The following is a 17,379-nucleotide window of genomic DNA, read 5'->3' as shown; positions in this document are numbered from 1 at the left end:
AACCCGACCCCCCTCCCCACTCAAAAATCCGTGGCGACGCCCCTGCACTGCAGTACTACCTTTGGTTTGTCCTCTACGAATTAAGTCGTGCTAGATCGGGAAAAAAATCCCCACTGTGCGTCTGTAAAACTGCTGGGCCCAGTTTCACCAAGTGCGGTAAACTCAATTTGGGGTAAAATACCAAACTACCCCACTACGTAACTACAATTATACTACCTACCCCAAAATTAAGTTTACCTACCTTGGTGAGATTGGGCCTAGTGTCTAACCTCACCCAGTTAGGTCAGCTGACTGAATTGTCTGTTCAGTCAGCTGGTGGCGGTCCGCCCGCCGCTGACTGCACTCGCTGCTCTTTACAGGCGCAATGAAACTCAATTGCGGCGAGTGGGATTTGTCCGGGCCAGTGCCGGCTGTGGGGCCAGTCAGTGCGCGCAGCCAGCACGTGAGGCCGACCGCAGCTGGCGGCGGCGCAGCGGCAGGGTCGAGGAGCGGCCGCTTCACCAGCCGCCGCCGCGCCGGCTGCCACAGCCGACCAGTGGAGACGCTGCACGCGGCCACGGCCACCGCCACGCACTGCCCGCCGACCAGTGCTACGTGAAAGACGGTAGGGAAGGCTGGGGTAATTTGAACATATTTTCGCGTCTTCTCAGTCATACAAAATTCCAGTTCAACCCTGGATGAAGAAAATTATTTCAGTAGCGCAAATGTAACTTCCTTTCACCATGCAAGCCTCATTTTTGTACGAGCTGACCATACCTTGAATACCATAACCTAGCATACCTAGCATACCATAGTCTTACATCTCCACCAGGTCACGGTGTGCTCAACTTGCCCCCCCCCCCGTGGGGTAATTTGAGTAGTCTGCCTTTGCATGCGATAAAAACGATAATCTCTCCAGCATCGATGTTGGTAGATGCATAAACAAATAGGCACCACAATTCTAGGCATACCTACGTTAAAAAAACAACAACAAAAATAACGGTAGCAGAGGATCAATATCTGCTCGCTGCATATCACAAATTACAACAACATACCTGCACTCGACAGTTTTCGATAAAACCTTGCTGACAGGATGTGTCCCGTTACACTATCTGTCCCTTTCTCCCCTATCATTCGATTCGGCAGGTCTTTTTGAGTACATTGGTGGCTTTCGCGAATCGCTAGCTCAATTAAATCGAGTTATTGACAAAAACTCTTGTGACCCAAGGGACGTCATGCATCTCTCTAACATAACATACATCTCTTTAACATAAACAAATACAAACTGTTTTGTACTAGCCGCACCACCAAAGCTGGTGGTGTCTCAGCAGTTTATGTATTTGAAGATACCTACACCAGTACAACAAATAAGTTTGTTTCAATTTCCTACAGCAGATGTAGTGTTCCTAATGCTTAATCAAGATAAACATAAACGCTGCCTTGTGATTCAGATTTATAGATCACCAAAAAATAGTGCAGAGTTCTTAGAGGAATTAGAACAGTGTTTGTCTGCGGTTTCCAGGCTAAATGTACTGACGTACATTGTTGGAGATTTTAATTTTGACCTGTATGCCATGAACTCCAACTTTGTGTGAACCATTTTTCACACTTATGTGCTCATATGGTTTACTTCCAACCATCTCAAAGGCTACAAGAGTATCTGACATATCTACTACTCTGATAGACATTAGACAACATATATTGCAATGACATATCAATGGTGCAGCACTCTGGTGTTATAGAAACAGACTTTTCTGATCATTTCTCAATATTTGCATGTACAGGTCACCGCTGCCATAATGAGCGCATATACTGTAATCGGACAAAAGCTAGCACCAATCATTAACCCGCGAGTTGCTGGGGGGGCGTTAAACGCCCCCACTTTTTTCGCCGGGCCATAGCATAAAAACGGCGCGCCGCAGGCGCGCCAAATTTTGGGTACCTGTAGGGAATTGATTGAAGTTTATTGTGACAAAGTTTCAAAACAATCGGTCGGAAATTTTTTGAGATATCGAGGTTTTAGTGACGTCATGATTTCTGAGTTTTCGACCAAAAACGGCATATGTTCAAAAATCATATAAAATCACAGAATAGACATACAGACATGCCGTAAACGCCATTAGACTGCCAATACCATGAACAATGAAATGACTATCTTCGATTATTGATTATCGTTCCGCATTTTCCAAAATCTTGCACTGAATCTTGGCAATTTCTCGTGATTACTTCACGACCATGATACATGCATTACTTAAATTGAACTTTTTTAGCCAAACACGTACACATATGATAAAATGAATGTCACCATCGTGTTCTACGCCCCAAATTACCCATAAAATATGTGTCACAGGCTGCGAATATCAGTTTTTATTTTCGGGGATATGTGCCTGCCCGGTTGACCTGACCTTGACCCTGACCTATGCTTGACTGACCCCTGCATGGAGCTGACACTCTTGTAGGCCTTATATGATGGATTGTGCACCGTTTTGACAGAGTTTATGACGAGAGGCGGCGCCCATTGCGAAGTCCTGAAGTCCATGCTACTGAAAGCCCGATTTCAGGTGTTTGACCTGACCTTGACCTGACCTGTGACCTCAAAATTCAACTTTAAAGTACTCATCTGAAGCGTCTCGTCGCGTTCTTTCGTTTGCCGCCTCGTTTGTTTCGCTGCGCCTGTTGGTTCTGGAGTTAGCGGCTGGGGGCGTTTAACGCCCCCCCCCCCCAGCAAACGGTGGGTGGCGAAATACCCCAGCAACTGCCGGGTTAACCCGCGACCGCCTGGGGGATCCGACCCCCCTTCGTTTTTCTTGAATAACTCATGAACCGCTTACGCTATCAACTTGAAACTGGGCATACCTTCTCCCCCATCAATGTGACGTCTTCTGTGTAATTTTTAAGGAAAATTTACCTTTATTTATTTATTTTAGTGATGTAACTACATGGCGTTTTCAGTCAAAAAGTGGTAAATGTTTAGAAAATCGTTAAAAATCAAGGTTCAAAGTTAATTGCAAATAAAGGACATGAATAGACGCAGCTCAACGAGTTCTTTAAAATGGCCATCTCGAATTTTCCATAAAATGCGTTTTTCACCCCTAAAAATTCAAAAAACTATATTTTTTGGAAAACAGCTAATAAAATCCAACATTTTGAGATTTTCCAAAAAAAAAAAAAACGCAATATATGTTATAGAGCTCTACTAGAACATTAGATGTCCCAAATTTCAACTTTCTATCTTGATTTTTGACCCCCAAATTGTAAAAAAATAGCTCCAACATACATAGGGCATGGTGACGTCATAAACATTTTCGTGAATTAGAGGCACTTCGGAACATCGCATGTGAAAACAGGTGACAGGGACGCCAGCCGCAGGGCACAGCGAGCTTTGACTTCAGGTGTGCGGGAGCGGTATGTCTGATGCCATTTTGCGAAGCAGACGGCGTGTTACGTGAGAGCTTTGAATGAAATGACTTAAGGCTCCAGTTTCGAAGATAAAAGAGATAAGCTGTTTGGATCAGGAGATACCGTCTCAGATTTACCATACACCACAACTATTTTCATTTTAAAACTCCATTGATATTTCCATAACATTAGCCTATCAACATGTTTAATTTCGGCACACCTGTATAGACTAATTCTTTAAAATATTTTTGCATGGCTTCAAATATCCGGTCCGGCGAACCTTTTCGCTCAGTTTAGGGCCTCAGCAGTACGGTCATGGCCTGTATTATAAGATGCACGTTGAAGCAAAATCTTACGCCAGCGGCAGGAGCAAAACTGCTGTATGACGGAGGCACCGGTGTCTGACAACTGGGTGGAAACGGTCTGGAGGCCAAAACGTCAAAACAGCTAGTGACTATTGAGCTAGTGACTTTTGAGCTAGTACAAAAGAGTTAGTGCTTCAAAACAGCTAGTGACAAAACAGCTAGCGCCAAAATAGCTAGTAATGCAAAATAGCTAGTGCATCAAATCAGCTAGTGACAAAACAGCTAGCGTCAATATAGCTAGTAGAGCAAAATAGCTAGCGTTTCATCATGTAGCTAGTGACAAAATCGCTAGCGTCGAAATAACTCATGGAGCAAAGTAGCTGATTTGTACTTAGTACGAGCAGCTGTTATACTCGTAGATTCTTTCCCGACGAGTTCTTAGATTCTTTCCCGACAACGAGTCCCGACGGGTAGAATTAGGAGCAGAAGAGCACCGTTGTTTGACAAAATTATTCGGAATGCCAGAAGGACAGAGGACGCCGGACGGGATCCATAGGACAAACAACAAATTAGAAGCGTGGCACCGGGGAATTCAAGGCATATTTGACTCATCGCAACCATCATTAATGACATTTTTCACCGTCATCCAAAAAAAAAACAAAACCTTCAAGGTTCTGTCTTATGAAATTCAAAAGTGGCCACTGGCCATGGATGTTCCATACAGAGACATTAATGCCAGATTAGTTCCTCTACTCAGACGCTACAGGGAAGGCATCATTAGCAAAAAAGAATTTATTCGGGGAGTAGGTTTTAACATCACTTTGAATGTTTGAGATGGCATATCGCGGGAAATACATATTTACAGTAATAGATATCTTGCATTTTCGAAGCGAAGTGAAGGAAGGGAACAGAGGTTCAACGAAATAGCAATTTTGGCGATAGATTTTTCGTCACTAGCTGTTTTGAGGCACTAGCTCTTTTGCTTCACTAGCTGTTTTGACGCTAGCTGTTTTGTCCCTAGCTGTTTTTAAGCACTAGCTATTTTGCTTCATTAGCTATTTTGACGCTAGCTGTTTTGTCACTAGCTGTTTTGAAGCACTAGATGTTTTGTACTAGCTCAAAAGTCACTAGCTCAAAGGTCACTAGCTATTCTGATGTGCACCCTGGAGGCCTGGCCAGCGAGTTTCTTAAGTGTGGAACTGCCCATACCTAAGGTCTCTGATTGGCGTAAGCTTCGCCAAGATGACGTTACAGGCTGTGACGTCATGGCTCACAGTCGGCCGACCAATCGCTGCACGATTATAGGCTAGCGGCGCGCGGCACTAGCGCCCCTGGTGTTATTATGGGAAGTTGAGCAATACATTGAAATCTAATACGTAGCTTGTGTTGGGAACAATTACGTATTACTAAGGCGTCAATGTCTCACAAATTAATTCGTCCATGCTCCTCAAATTTTACAAAGTGACCTTATATTGTACGTCATAAGGTACTACGCTTCAAACAATCAGCACACAGCACCAGCCAGGCACTGTTACCAAGTAGCGAGCAGTTAAGTGGCGGCAGGTGGCGCTACCATCTCCAGCATCGGTCCAGATGGCGTCACTCACTATCCGCACTATAGTTCCGCACTACCTGCTAATAAAATAAATAATAAATCCGCTAATAAATCTGCTAATAATCTCGCTAATAAATCTGCTAATAATAAATTTGCACTACCTGCTAATTTATGTCCTATTGGTGTCAAACATCATTCAACGCCGATAGGCAGTATCACCAGCCGTAATACCGAAGACATTTGCTCAATGCTGAAGCGAAACGCAGTGCACAAACCACACCGTCAAAACTCAAGCACCTCGTAGGAGATATGCTTCCAAGGTGGGCGAATGCACGAACGATAACTGAAATAACACCGGTTATATATTCACGTAGAACAAGTTACTTTTTCTCTAGCTAGGGAACTCGCTAAAATTAAGACTGACTAAATATTTACGCAGGATAACTGGCTCCGCCTCTTCGCCAACTTAAGGACCCGCCAATCCATGCACCTAGCCGCCAGCGCCGAGTGATGACGTCACTCGAACGGGCGACGGTATGAATAGTTCCACACTTAGGAAACTCGCGGCCGGCCAGAGGTCATGCTCGTATCGCTCACCCTTGACCCCGTCCATCGCCTCTGGCGCGTACTCAACGGGGCGCTCATTGGCTTATTGGTCTGCTCATTGAGCGCCAATCACAGTCAGCTCAGTGAGCGTGCCGCGTATGAAATCGCAAGGAGCATGATACCGCTATAGCACTTTACTTGGAAGAGGCCATCTTTATAGACGACTTTGCCAGTTAATGTGGGGGTGGGGGGGGGGGGGGGATTCGGGATCTCAACTACTTCCACCGTTCGTTCGAATTAACCTTCCAGGCGGTGGGGGGGGGGGGCATTTCCCCCCATTGTTTTTTTTTCGATATCGAGAACCGCTGCGCCGATCGTCACCAAACTTTCAGTACCCTCCCGGGAGTAGCTAGCGCACAGGGTGACCAAAATTGTTTCCAAAGGCTATGATAGGTTGGCCGCTAATGACGTCAGAGTGACGTAATTTCTGCCATTTTCGACCCAAAAAAGATTTCGCGGGAAGAGCTGTCAGGCCTACAGCTTTAGAAATACATAAAAAATTTTCGGTCATAAAAAGTGTGAAATCAAGAGGTCTACAAAACTGCTATTTCGGTTTATCGAATTTTTTGGATTTAGACCCCCAAATATAAAAAAAGACTTTTTGAATATAATAGCCGAAAAATGCATTTTTAGAATTTCGAAAAAAAACGGAATATACAGGGTGTCTCAAAAGTTCGCTTACAGGTACCAGTCATGCTTTTTTGTCAATAATTCTGAATCAACAAGAAATTAAAAGTCGAAATTTCGCATGGGCATTGGTGACAACCTTCCTCAAGCAGTCTCATTGTTTTCAAGTGCATTCGACCCTTCATGAGCTCACAAAAAGGGTTCACCTCTGACCATGGGTCAGGCACGAAAATGTAGGTTGCAAAGTCGGGTATGTTGTGAAACTCTCTGTTTCAGGAGTAATGGGAATGGTTAAGTCGGAAATGACACATGGCTAAGTGTCGGCGAGGATGAGTGCAACATGATGATCATCTCATAAAAACGGTGGCTAAAATTTTTGAAGGACGAAACCATGCGAGACTAACGGCGTTTTGAACGACCCTCGCACGACAGCAGACTCGTGTTCCGGAAAGCAGCTGAAAATGCGGTCATAACTATTGAAAACTGGCAAGAAGCTCACAGACAGAGGTTACCCATTTTCAAAAAGTGCAGGTCATCGTAAAATAAAGGCAAATTATAATTTAAAATTGTTTATAATATCTATAACGCTAATTTTTGGGGACAATAACACAAAAATCGTCAATGCCAAGGACACCTGACCCTCCAAAAGTGTCAGTTATTGTAAAATTTTATCTAACGAAGTTTCAAGAGGCAGATCTGCAGCGAATAATTTTCTTTTAAACACAAAATCCCGATAAAACCACACAATGGACAGGTTTGGGCCGTTTACAAAGCAGAACCTCTCCCGAGGAAAACACTCCGCAACCGAGCGAAGGTCTTGGCATGGGGAATGACGAGCGCTTGGAATTTGCAAAATTTGCACAATGTGTCTGAGAAACAGACGTCCGACACATTCTGCTACCATATGATGCGAAAAATTTACTCCTGGCACTTCCCGTTTGTTCAGGACTGGGGTCGTTTTGAAAAGGAAAATGGCGCTTGGGATGTCGGCGCCAGTCATTCATGAAGGAGTTAGCGCCAGAGAATGCCTACAAAATACTAATGAATGGTGTCGATGCAAGCTGTCGGCTTTCATGGAAAATCAGATGTTGCCGGGGAGCTAGTCAAAACTAAATCCGACGCAGAAACTGCAGGGGATTTCCCTGCAAGAGCTTGAAAGCTGGTAACCTTTTATCAGCCTCCGGCAGCTGACGGAGCAACAAAAATCGGTATGGGCAAATATTTTTGGAGATACAACAAAGGGGTTGATTTCTAACCTTCTTAATCAGTTGTCAAAGCATGCATATTTGTCTAGTGTACACACAGACACCAAAACCTTATACTTTTGGCCGGTTCTTATATGCTTTATTGGCATGGGAAATGTGCAGGGCTGGAAAAAGTGTTTCGGTGGTTGTCGTCCAAAGGAAAACGGGCTTATTTGGTTGTCAACTCAAGATGTCTAACCTGCGCCCGCTGAGGGTCCTTGATTTCCACGCCCTGCTCGGGAGGGGGGGGGGGTCAACACCCCGCCTTTTTAACTCGGATCCTGGGTCGCGTAGTGACAAGCAGTAAACGGCATTCGAAAGAACGTCCAAAATAAGGGCGAAAATATGACATTCTTTTTATAGGCTAAGTCAAAGGTCAGGTCACCGGAGGTCATGAAAGATATTGCCTTTCAATTTTTTTGAACACCGGCGCACAGCTCGGGAACCAATTATATAGAGCTGTACAGCGCCGCGGAAAAGATTAGACAGCCCTTTTGACCCTTTCGGTGACCCTTCGACGGTGCCACTGGTCGACTTCCACTCACCTTTGAACAAAACGTGCTCAAGTTGGTACACTTCAGTCGTGCAGACGCCACGTACCCTGCGTGCGAATATATTATAATTCCGCTCCTTTTTGATAGCGCAGGGCGCTCAGCCGTCAGGCTCAATTGTCCGACGATCCGTGTTCCTCGACCTCTGAAGTCCTGAGCCTCCATATCCTCGTGGGCATGACATGGCGTGCCCTCCCCTCGGCCTCACCAAAACATTACCGGCACTGACACGGTCCCACTCAAGATGTCCCGCCGCGGACCTACCCCCAGGCGCCACCGGGGTGGGTTTTGACGTCACAAAAGAGCCCCGGCGGATTAGAGGGGACGCTAACTGGCCGCCGCGCCGGCCGGGGGCGGCGCTGAAGGGTGCGGGCAGGGGCCGGCCGAGTCCTGGAATGTACTAGATTTGCCAGACACGTGTTGCCAGCGGACAACCACGGCGACCACTTGGTATGCCATTGGTCGTCTTTATGAGGGTCGCCGATCGGCCGTCTGAACGATGGTCGAACGACGCAGTATATACTAAATAGCTACGGGGAGTTGGAATATGTCTGTATAGCTACCAGGAAATTTTCCACTGGGATGCCGCCGCGTACGGGAGGTAACGGACTCGAGAACTGCGAGTCGATGTGATGGGGAGGGACAGAGAATAGTTTGCGTGGACAGAGGCGATTGGGTTGGGTGGGCAGAGGCGGATGGATTGCGCGCTTCTAACCGCACTAAGCGGGAGGTCTTAATCAGTTCAGGCGCGGCGCGTGGTCGCCATAAGATCGTCTTCTCGGTTGTCGTCGACAACGACAAAACGATACAATTTTTCACCCCTGGAAATGTGTAAGCGAACTTTTGAGACACCCTGTATGTGATAGTCCCTACCGCCTTCTATCTACATACCAAATTTGAGATCGATATCTCTTTTTTTGGCCAAGTTATAGCGAAAAAAAAACTGTTCAAAATTGATGACGTCAAATTTTCAAACTCAATTTTTAGCAATTCTAGACCTTGTAGCGCAAAACAAAGAATATCATTAGACTCCCCGTGACGAGCTGCATCGAATCAATACCCATTTTATGCAAAAATATCAACTTTGAAATTTGACCTTTTTGACCTGACCTTGACCTGACCTCCACCAGAAGGTGGCCTAAACCGTACCTGATGGTCTTATAACCAACACCATTGAGTTGGAAATGAAAAACTGGCCATAAAACACGCATCGCACAACCTTAGTTAAGTTGGGTTCATTTTGGGACCCGGCCTTGGTGACCTTTGGTGACCTGACCTGTGACCCGACCTGGTATGACCAGTGACCTCTAATAGCAACATATGTACTAGACAACTGACGCCCTATCGCTGATTTTCGACAAAATGCGTTTTACTCGGTGTTATAGCGCTTTCCCTAGTTTCACCGTGAATGGTGAAACATTTTATCTTTGACCTGAGCTGTGACGTCATCGGTGACCCCGAGGTGAATGAAATTTGGTTTCCTTCGACAAATTTGACAGGGCTATCGAACGCCGTTTGAATTTTCCGGATCCGTCTAGTAGTTTCGGAGATACGGGGCAAAAAAATGCCCCCCCCCCCACCGCGCGGAAGGTGGCCGGGAGGCCCACCGCCTGCCGGGTTAATCAAAACAAAGAAGAAAGAACGTTGAAGCATATAACCATAGTGTAATAAATAACTATAACATAATAAGCATAACAAATAAGTAATAACTATAACTATAAATAGCTATAACTATCAAGTCAAGAAGCCAACCTAATTTTCATAATTTGCATTTTCATATTTGCTTGCAGTCGGGCGGGGACGGAGTGTGCGCGGTCGGTCGAGCGGGGACGGAGGGTGCGCGGTCGGTCGGGCGGGGACGGAGCGTACCGGCGCCACAGGTGTCCCAATCGAGAGCGCACAATGCACCGGCCCAGCTCGAAAAGTCACCTGTCGGCCGTTTTGCCGAGCCGCGAACAGATCACCTGTCCATGTCACAACTGATCTGATGGGCGCGTCCTGGCACAGCTGGGCGGCGGTGCTGCAGGAGGGGAACGGCGCCGCTCCGAGCCGCCGCCGCAGCCGGGCCGATCGGAGCGGCGCTGCTGTCGACACGATGCAGGGGCGGCAGCGAAAGGTGCCTTGTGCCGGCCCAGGCCGCAGTCGGAGCGCGTTTGTGTGCGCAGGTGCACAGCAGGCAGGTGCGCCGAGAGCTGTACAGTGTACACTGACACACTGAACAGTGCAGTGAGGATGATCAGTCGGACCTCGTCATAAGCATAATCTGTTCTGTGACCACTGGTGATCTAAATGAGCATCCATCAGTTGCAGCTTCTTATAAACACGTTGATCCTTTGAAGAATTTTTTTTGACGTTACGCTTCTCTTCCACTTCGAGACGGAATGTCAGGCATGCCGGTAAGAAATGGACTGAGGACACACATACACGTACAATTTAGGGTGTGTTCTAATTAAACATTTACTTTCAACTCACGGTGCTTCTATGATTTTCTTTTGCTCCTGCACGGTAGAACGCCAGCTGTACAAGAAACACACGGAATATATAGTCTATGACATATAGTCTATGTCGTAGACTATATGTACATATATTCCATGACATACAGCCCGATCCTTGCTCAGTTTTGTGTGTGTGTGTGTGTGTGTGTGTGTGTGTGTGTGTGTGTGTGTGTGTGTGTGTGTGTGTGTGTGTGTGTGTGTGTGTGTGTGTGTGTGTGTGTGTGTGTGTGTGTGTGATATGAATGCCTTCTCTGGCCAGTTTATGTGCAAATGATTATTCTAAGGACCACCCGAGCTGGTTTGCGTTGAATAGGTATTTTATATGTTACGGGTCATATGCTAACTTGGGCAGTATGCAAACTACCCGGGCAGTATGCAAACTACCCAGGCAGTATGCATACTACCCAACAGCCCGGGCAGTATGCATACTACCCACCTCCCTTCTCATGGGCAAGATGTTTACTCGGGCAGTATGTTGACCACACTTCGTGAGGCTTGTTAATGCATGATAACTCGCGTATTATATATGTGGATGACAGACGTTTTAACCCGCGCCGTGCTGGTAGCGTGCACTTTCCGCCAAGTGTTGGGGGGGGGCGTTTTACGCCCCCCCCCCCCCTCGGCTCCTGGGCCACGTAGCGACACGCGGTAAGTGGCAGTCGAAAGAGCGTCAAAAATAAAGAAACAACATTTTCATTTTTAAGGTCAGGTCAAAGGTCAGGTCAGCAGAGATCATCGAAGGTCAAATTTAGTCCATTTCAATAATTTTGGAAACTGCCAACGGCTCACTCGGAAACCAATACAGCTACAGCGCCGCGGAAAAGCGCATACGATAGCCCTTTTACAGACCTTTTCTGAGTAATGTTCTCAGATTTGACCTCAGGTCAACGGTGTAGCCTCCAGAGGGCAAAAACTGTAATATTAGCCGTTTTCACGAACAATGTTTTTCGGCAATAACTTTTGACTAAAGAAAAGGCCACGACATTGCTTTTGCCAGCATCGTGTTCCTCTCGTCGAGACGTGTCGAATTAACTATTTGTTGACCTTGAAAGGTCATTTTGAAAATTTGACCTGAGGTCAAGGTCATGATCTGACCGAAAAGGGTCATGTTGCATATCAGTCGATCCGTATCGTCGAGCTGAGCACATCTGACGTGTTTTCACCGCTCTAGCACGTCTCTATCAAAAGTTATACAAAAAAACTGCTTGTGACCGTTCATGACCTGAGATGACCTCAGGGGCATACAGAGGAGTCACAGGTGCATTTTTACGATTCAGTGTGTCATGTTTACCTCTGAAGCGATGTTTGAGAGCGTTTTGAACGATATTCGTCCAAAAGAGGCGCATTTCAACGTTTTCCTATTGATTTATAACGGAGAGGTCGCATAATTGACCTGACCTTAGGTCACATACATCAAAAATCCGAGATATAAATTTTATACATACTGTTACTCATATCAATCGCTGAAAGTTTCAAAGTGATCGTTCAGTCGGTGTAGCTATAGCGAGCCTTTGAACTTTTTCTGAGATAAGATCACTTGACGTGACCTGGTGACCTGACCTTGAACGACCCGGGTCTGAAATTTTCACATGTGCGGGAATGATGTATCAACAGGTCGCGCCGTCGTTCTTGAGATATTCGCAAAAACCCTGAGGGGGAGGCGTAAAAACGCCCCCCCCCCCGGCAGCGCTGCGCGTCTCGCCTCCGATACGGCGGCACCAGGGCGAAACATCGCACGCAGGGGGCCGGGCGCGGAAACAACGTAGAGAGCGCGATATACGTTCAGCACGTCACGACGCGCGATCATCTCCCGAATGTCCGGCCAGCCGAGCGCGGCGAAAGCGGGGCCGACATGGTCGTATCGGCGGACACCTGTGACCAGCCGAGCTGCGAAATGGAGGACTTCTTGCCGCCGGCCAAGACGGGAGTTAGGAGCACCACCCCACACTGACGAGTAGTAATGGACCTGGGGGAAAACGTAGGCAAGGACAAGGATTTTGAGAATGTTGGGGGAGAGGAAATGACGGATTTTGTATAGGGATATGAGGATTGTGTTCAGGCGTCGGACCAAGGATGAGATGTGCGCTTCCCAGCTCAGTGTTTGTGTTGGGGGGTAACCGGACAAAAGATCGTAAAGCAGAAGATCGTATAGCAGAAGCTCGTAGGAAGTTGATCGTATGCAAAAGATAGTAATGGATAAAGATCGTACGACATAATGCTCGTATGGACAAAAGATCGTATTCGCTAAAGATCGTCAAGGAAAATGATCGTATACCAAAAAGTCGTAATGGATAAAGATCGTATGAGCATAATGTTCGTATGGACAAAAGATCGTATTCGCAAAAAAATCGTCAAGGAAACTGATCGTATGCCAAAGATCGTATGGGATAAAGATCGTACAGTATAATGTTCGTATGGACGAAAGATCGTATTCGCAAAAGATCGTCGAGGTAAATGATCGTACGCCAAATGATCGTATGAGATAAAGATCGTACAGCCAAAATATGGTATTCACATGGTGTAGCCAAACTGCAGCGCATACAAAGCTTATCCATTTCTACGTTCGCGTAGTTAGTGGCGTCGTAAGCTCGACCATTGATGTTATTTCAGAGCTTAGATGGGTAATATCCGATGCTTAAATTTCCGTATTGACAGAAAGGACTCAGCTGTCCTGTTCCTTTCTTTGAAGCTCTAGCACATGGGTGTGGATGTGTATATCATTTTTGCATCCCTAATAATGCTTCTGCACCCCCAAAGGGACACCCCAAAGCCCCCAGGTGCACACGCACGCATGCACAGGGGCGGATCCAGGAAAACTTCGAGGGAGGGTCATGAATCGAAATGGTGCCCCTACCTATACCCAAAATAAAAAACTCAACGGATCTCGAATTTTGGTTTGGACCACTTCATTTAGGTGTTGCCCTATTTTCAGTTTTTTTTTGCACATGGGTCCTGGCAGGCCTGTAGTGTTCCTGTCAAGCCTTAAGTGCCAACGAGAGGCTGGTGGTGTCCCTGACAGGCCCATTGTGCTCTTGCGAGGCCGGTGGTGCCTCTGTTACAGGCCTGTGGTGGTGCCCCTGGCAGGCCTGTGGTGCCCCTTCTAGGCCGCTGTTGCAGTTGGGCTCTGACAAGACTGTGGTGCCCGTGACAAGCCTTAAGTGCCCCCTCTGGCACATGGTGCACCTGACAGGCCCAATGTGCCCCTGCGAGGCTGGTGGTGCCCTTGCTAGGCCTGTGGTGCCTCTGGTAGACCTGGGGCCGTATTCACGTCGACTTCGTAAGTCGATTTTCTTTTGTAAGTATAATTTGGTATTCACGTCAACACTTTTTAAGTTTTTATCGACGGAGTTCACGTGAATAAAAAAATATACGTAAGAAGTAGGTCAAACTTAAGAAAATTCTTATGAAAATGATCGACGTGAATACGGCCCCTGTGGTGTCCCTCGCAATTCCACTTGCGACGCCCGGTAGGGGAGGGGGTGGGGGCTGGAAAGCAAAAGCTTGCGGCACCACCTTTTACTCCTAAAATGTTGTCGATATTCCGCAACCGCGATTGCATAATGCAAATCTTGAAACAAACTCTACAGGATTGTTCTTGATTTATCGACGCCTTCGATGTATTATGAATAGTCCCCTAAAAAATAGTAGGTACGATATTATTGCTAACAAGTGAAACGTGAGGACCCTCTTTGGCATAGGGGGCACACCCAGCCGTGAGGGGCATCGAAGCCCATGGTAGTCACACTCATAATTGTGAATTTCTGCATGCAATTGTGGACATGAACATTTTCGAAGTTGGTGGATAACACGACGGCATAAATATTCATAGTTTTATATCTCATATTTTTATATAAGGTAATCTAAGCATGGGTGAATTTGTATGTCATTGGGGGTGCTTCAGCACCCCAAATGCTGGATTGAGCACCCGCCCAATAAGACTTGAACACCCCAAGAGGGCCACCCCACAGTTCACAGCAGCACACGCACGTGACGGTTTTTCGTAGAATATCGTGCGGCTAACGGCTTTGTGCTACAATCATTTACCTCCAACACTATTCTATACGATTATTTACTTTACGAACTTAACCCGCGCGGGGCTGGGGGGGTAAATTTTACCCCCCCCTCGCGAATTTTCGCAATATCTCAAAAACGGCGGCGCGCAGCGCCGCCAAACTTTCAGTACCTTTTTTTACATCAATTTGACACGTTCCCTGAAAATTTGAGCGAAATCCGTCGGAATTTTTTTGAGAAATTGACGTTTTAGTGACGTCATGTTCGCCATTTTCGCCTAAAAAAACGGCAAAAGTTCAAACGCCGCTAACATCTTCATTTTTAAAGGAATCAAGACGTAACAAAAAAGGATATGCGTAATTTTACTTTGTCTATCAAATGGCTATCTCGGTTTTTTTTTTGAAAATTTTTGGATTTTGGCCCAATTTTTTTCTCAAAAAACTGACTTTTTTTGGGAAAATAGCTATAAAATCCAAAATTTTGAGTGTATCGAAAAAACCGGAATATATGTTAGAGAAGTGGTCTATGTGCACCTAAATATTAAGTTTTAGAAGAATCGGTTCAAAAATGTGGGAGTTATTCAAAATTGTATGACGTCACGACACACAAATTTTTTGAAAAATGACTTTTTTGTAAGTTCTAGACCTCGTACGGAAACAAAAATAGCACCATTCGATTCGCCGTGAAAAACTGCATCAGATAGATGCCTTTTTAGGCCTTAACAACCAACTTCAAAATTTGACCTCACTTGACCTGACCTTGACCTGACCTCGACCTGAAATTCATCCAGAGGTGGTCCATGTCACTTATTGAGTGTGCCTATTGAATTCTATGAGTAAAATGACCCATAAAACATGTTTCGCACATGCCCTTTTCTATATTTTGTTTTTGGTGACCTGACCTGACCTGACCTGACCTTGACCTTGACCTCTGAATGATATTGTATGCAACGAATATTGTCTTGGTAGCCTAAGAACACGTTTTGGGCGATCAGTCTCAGTCCATGACTCCATTCTTCGGCAACTACGGTGCAAGGCCGATACTGTAGGAACTTGCAATTTGTACCCTTGACCTGACCTTGACCTTGACCTCAAACTTAAAATTAAGTACATGTTTTTAGTTGTTCGTGATGAGAGCTTTCGATTGGCGTTTGAATTTTCCAAATGGGACCATTAGTTCGGGAGATAACGGGGGGGGGGTAAAATTTACCCCCCCCCAGCCCCGCGCGTTCGGCTGGAGACCCCAGCCCCGCGCGGGTTAACCCTAGAACGCCTAGGGGGGGGGTTGTATCAACCCCCCCCCCCCCCTGAGGTTTTTTCGAAGTGCACGCTAAACGGCTTGTCGTAGCGGGCTGAAATTTTCAATACCCTATGGGGCAACCTTTGCGCATCTTTTGCCGAAAAAAAATTGATCGGGTCATGTCAGGTCACGGAGTTATGACGTCATAAGAGGTACAGCCTCCGGCCGGATTTTCACAAACTGAGTGCCAACGCCCGAGGTTTCCTGCCGGTGGTACGGACATCGGTTGATGGATCGTGATGAAACTTCCCATGCATGTTGGGGCAAGTATTGGCTGTCATATGGTATAAGAAATTTGACCGGGTCAGGTCAGGTCACGGAGCTATGACGTCACAAGTGGAACAGCGTCCGGTACTATTTTTGAAAAGCGCCCGAACCACTATTTTGCTAATTCTTGTCACCTCAATGGGAATAAGGAGCAATATTAGCTTCTATAGGGAGCAAATGGACCTCCCAAATCCAAAAATACAATCAGATTTCAAAAATTTAAATTTTGATTTTTCGAATTTCTGCCGCCGACTGTGACCTTGCCGACTTCCGGCGCTCCCAACGCGCCATTTTTAGAGCTAGGGAAACGAAATACATACCAAACGATAGAGAATTGATCAAGGAACACGATAGTGAAGGTTTCAAGTCGATATCTCCCACCGTTTTGCCGCAATCGCCGCCGAAAGTTGAAAAAAGTCTATTTTTCCGAAAATTTGACCTTTGACCGGTCAAAAGTAGGTCAAATGTTGACCTAGGACCAAAAAATATACCACCAATCGCGAGATCTCGTTGAGAGCAATCCGTTGGTTTTTTCCGCTAAGCTCTACGACCTTCCGTTTCGAAACGCCAGGGGGGGGGTCGTAACAACCCCCCCCTGGTCGTTCGTGTTATGAGAAATGGCCTGGTCGTGCGAGGGTTAACGTTACGATCTTTTGTTGTACGATCTTTTACAACATACAATCTTTTTCTTACGATCATTTTCCTACGATCTTTTTCATACGATACATTGCTTTACGATCTTGTGCTTACGATCTTAGCTCGTACGATCTTTTGCGACATACGATGTTTATCTTACGATCATTTTCCAACGATCTTTTTCATACGATCCTTTGCTTTACGATCCTTTGCTTACGATATTTAGTCGTACGATTTTTTTGCGACATACGATCTTCATCTTACGATCATTTTCCTACGATCTTTTTCATACGATCAATTGCTTTACGATCTTTTGCTTACGATTTTTTGACGTACGATCTTTTACAACATACGATCTTTATCTTACGATCATTTTCATACGAGCTTTTTCCATACGATCTTTTG

The 17,379-nt window shown here is 45.9% G+C and overlaps 1 protein-coding gene across 2 annotated transcripts in view; it reads left to right on the top strand.

Annotated features, from left to right (window-relative positions):
• The first annotated feature begins 489 nt into the window (after positions 1–489).
• Positions 490–17,379, top strand: part of LOC122389206 (endoplasmic reticulum aminopeptidase 1-like) — a 415,829-nt gene continuing 398,939 nt past the window's right edge. The window contains exon 1 of one of the 2 annotated variants that reach the window (XM_043380990.1): positions 490–604. Coding sequence is in view for 1 of the 2 variants with exons in the window: in XM_043380988.1 (XP_043236923.1) it covers positions 10,648–10,662 (15 nt within the window). In the remaining variant the exon portion in view is untranslated. Of the gene's footprint in view, positions 605–10,429; positions 10,663–17,379 lie in introns of those variants that run through there. The other variant, XM_043380988.1, reaches the window with a different exon arrangement.

This window comes from Amphibalanus amphitrite, unplaced genomic scaffold, assembly GCF_019059575.1.
Source record: "Amphibalanus amphitrite isolate SeventyFive unplaced genomic scaffold, NRLGWU_Aamphi_draft 000348F_arrow, whole genome shotgun sequence".
Lineage (NCBI taxonomy): Eukaryota > Metazoa > Arthropoda > Thecostraca > Balanomorpha > Balanidae > Amphibalanus > Amphibalanus amphitrite.
This window is presented reverse-complemented; position numbering and strand designations above follow the sequence as displayed.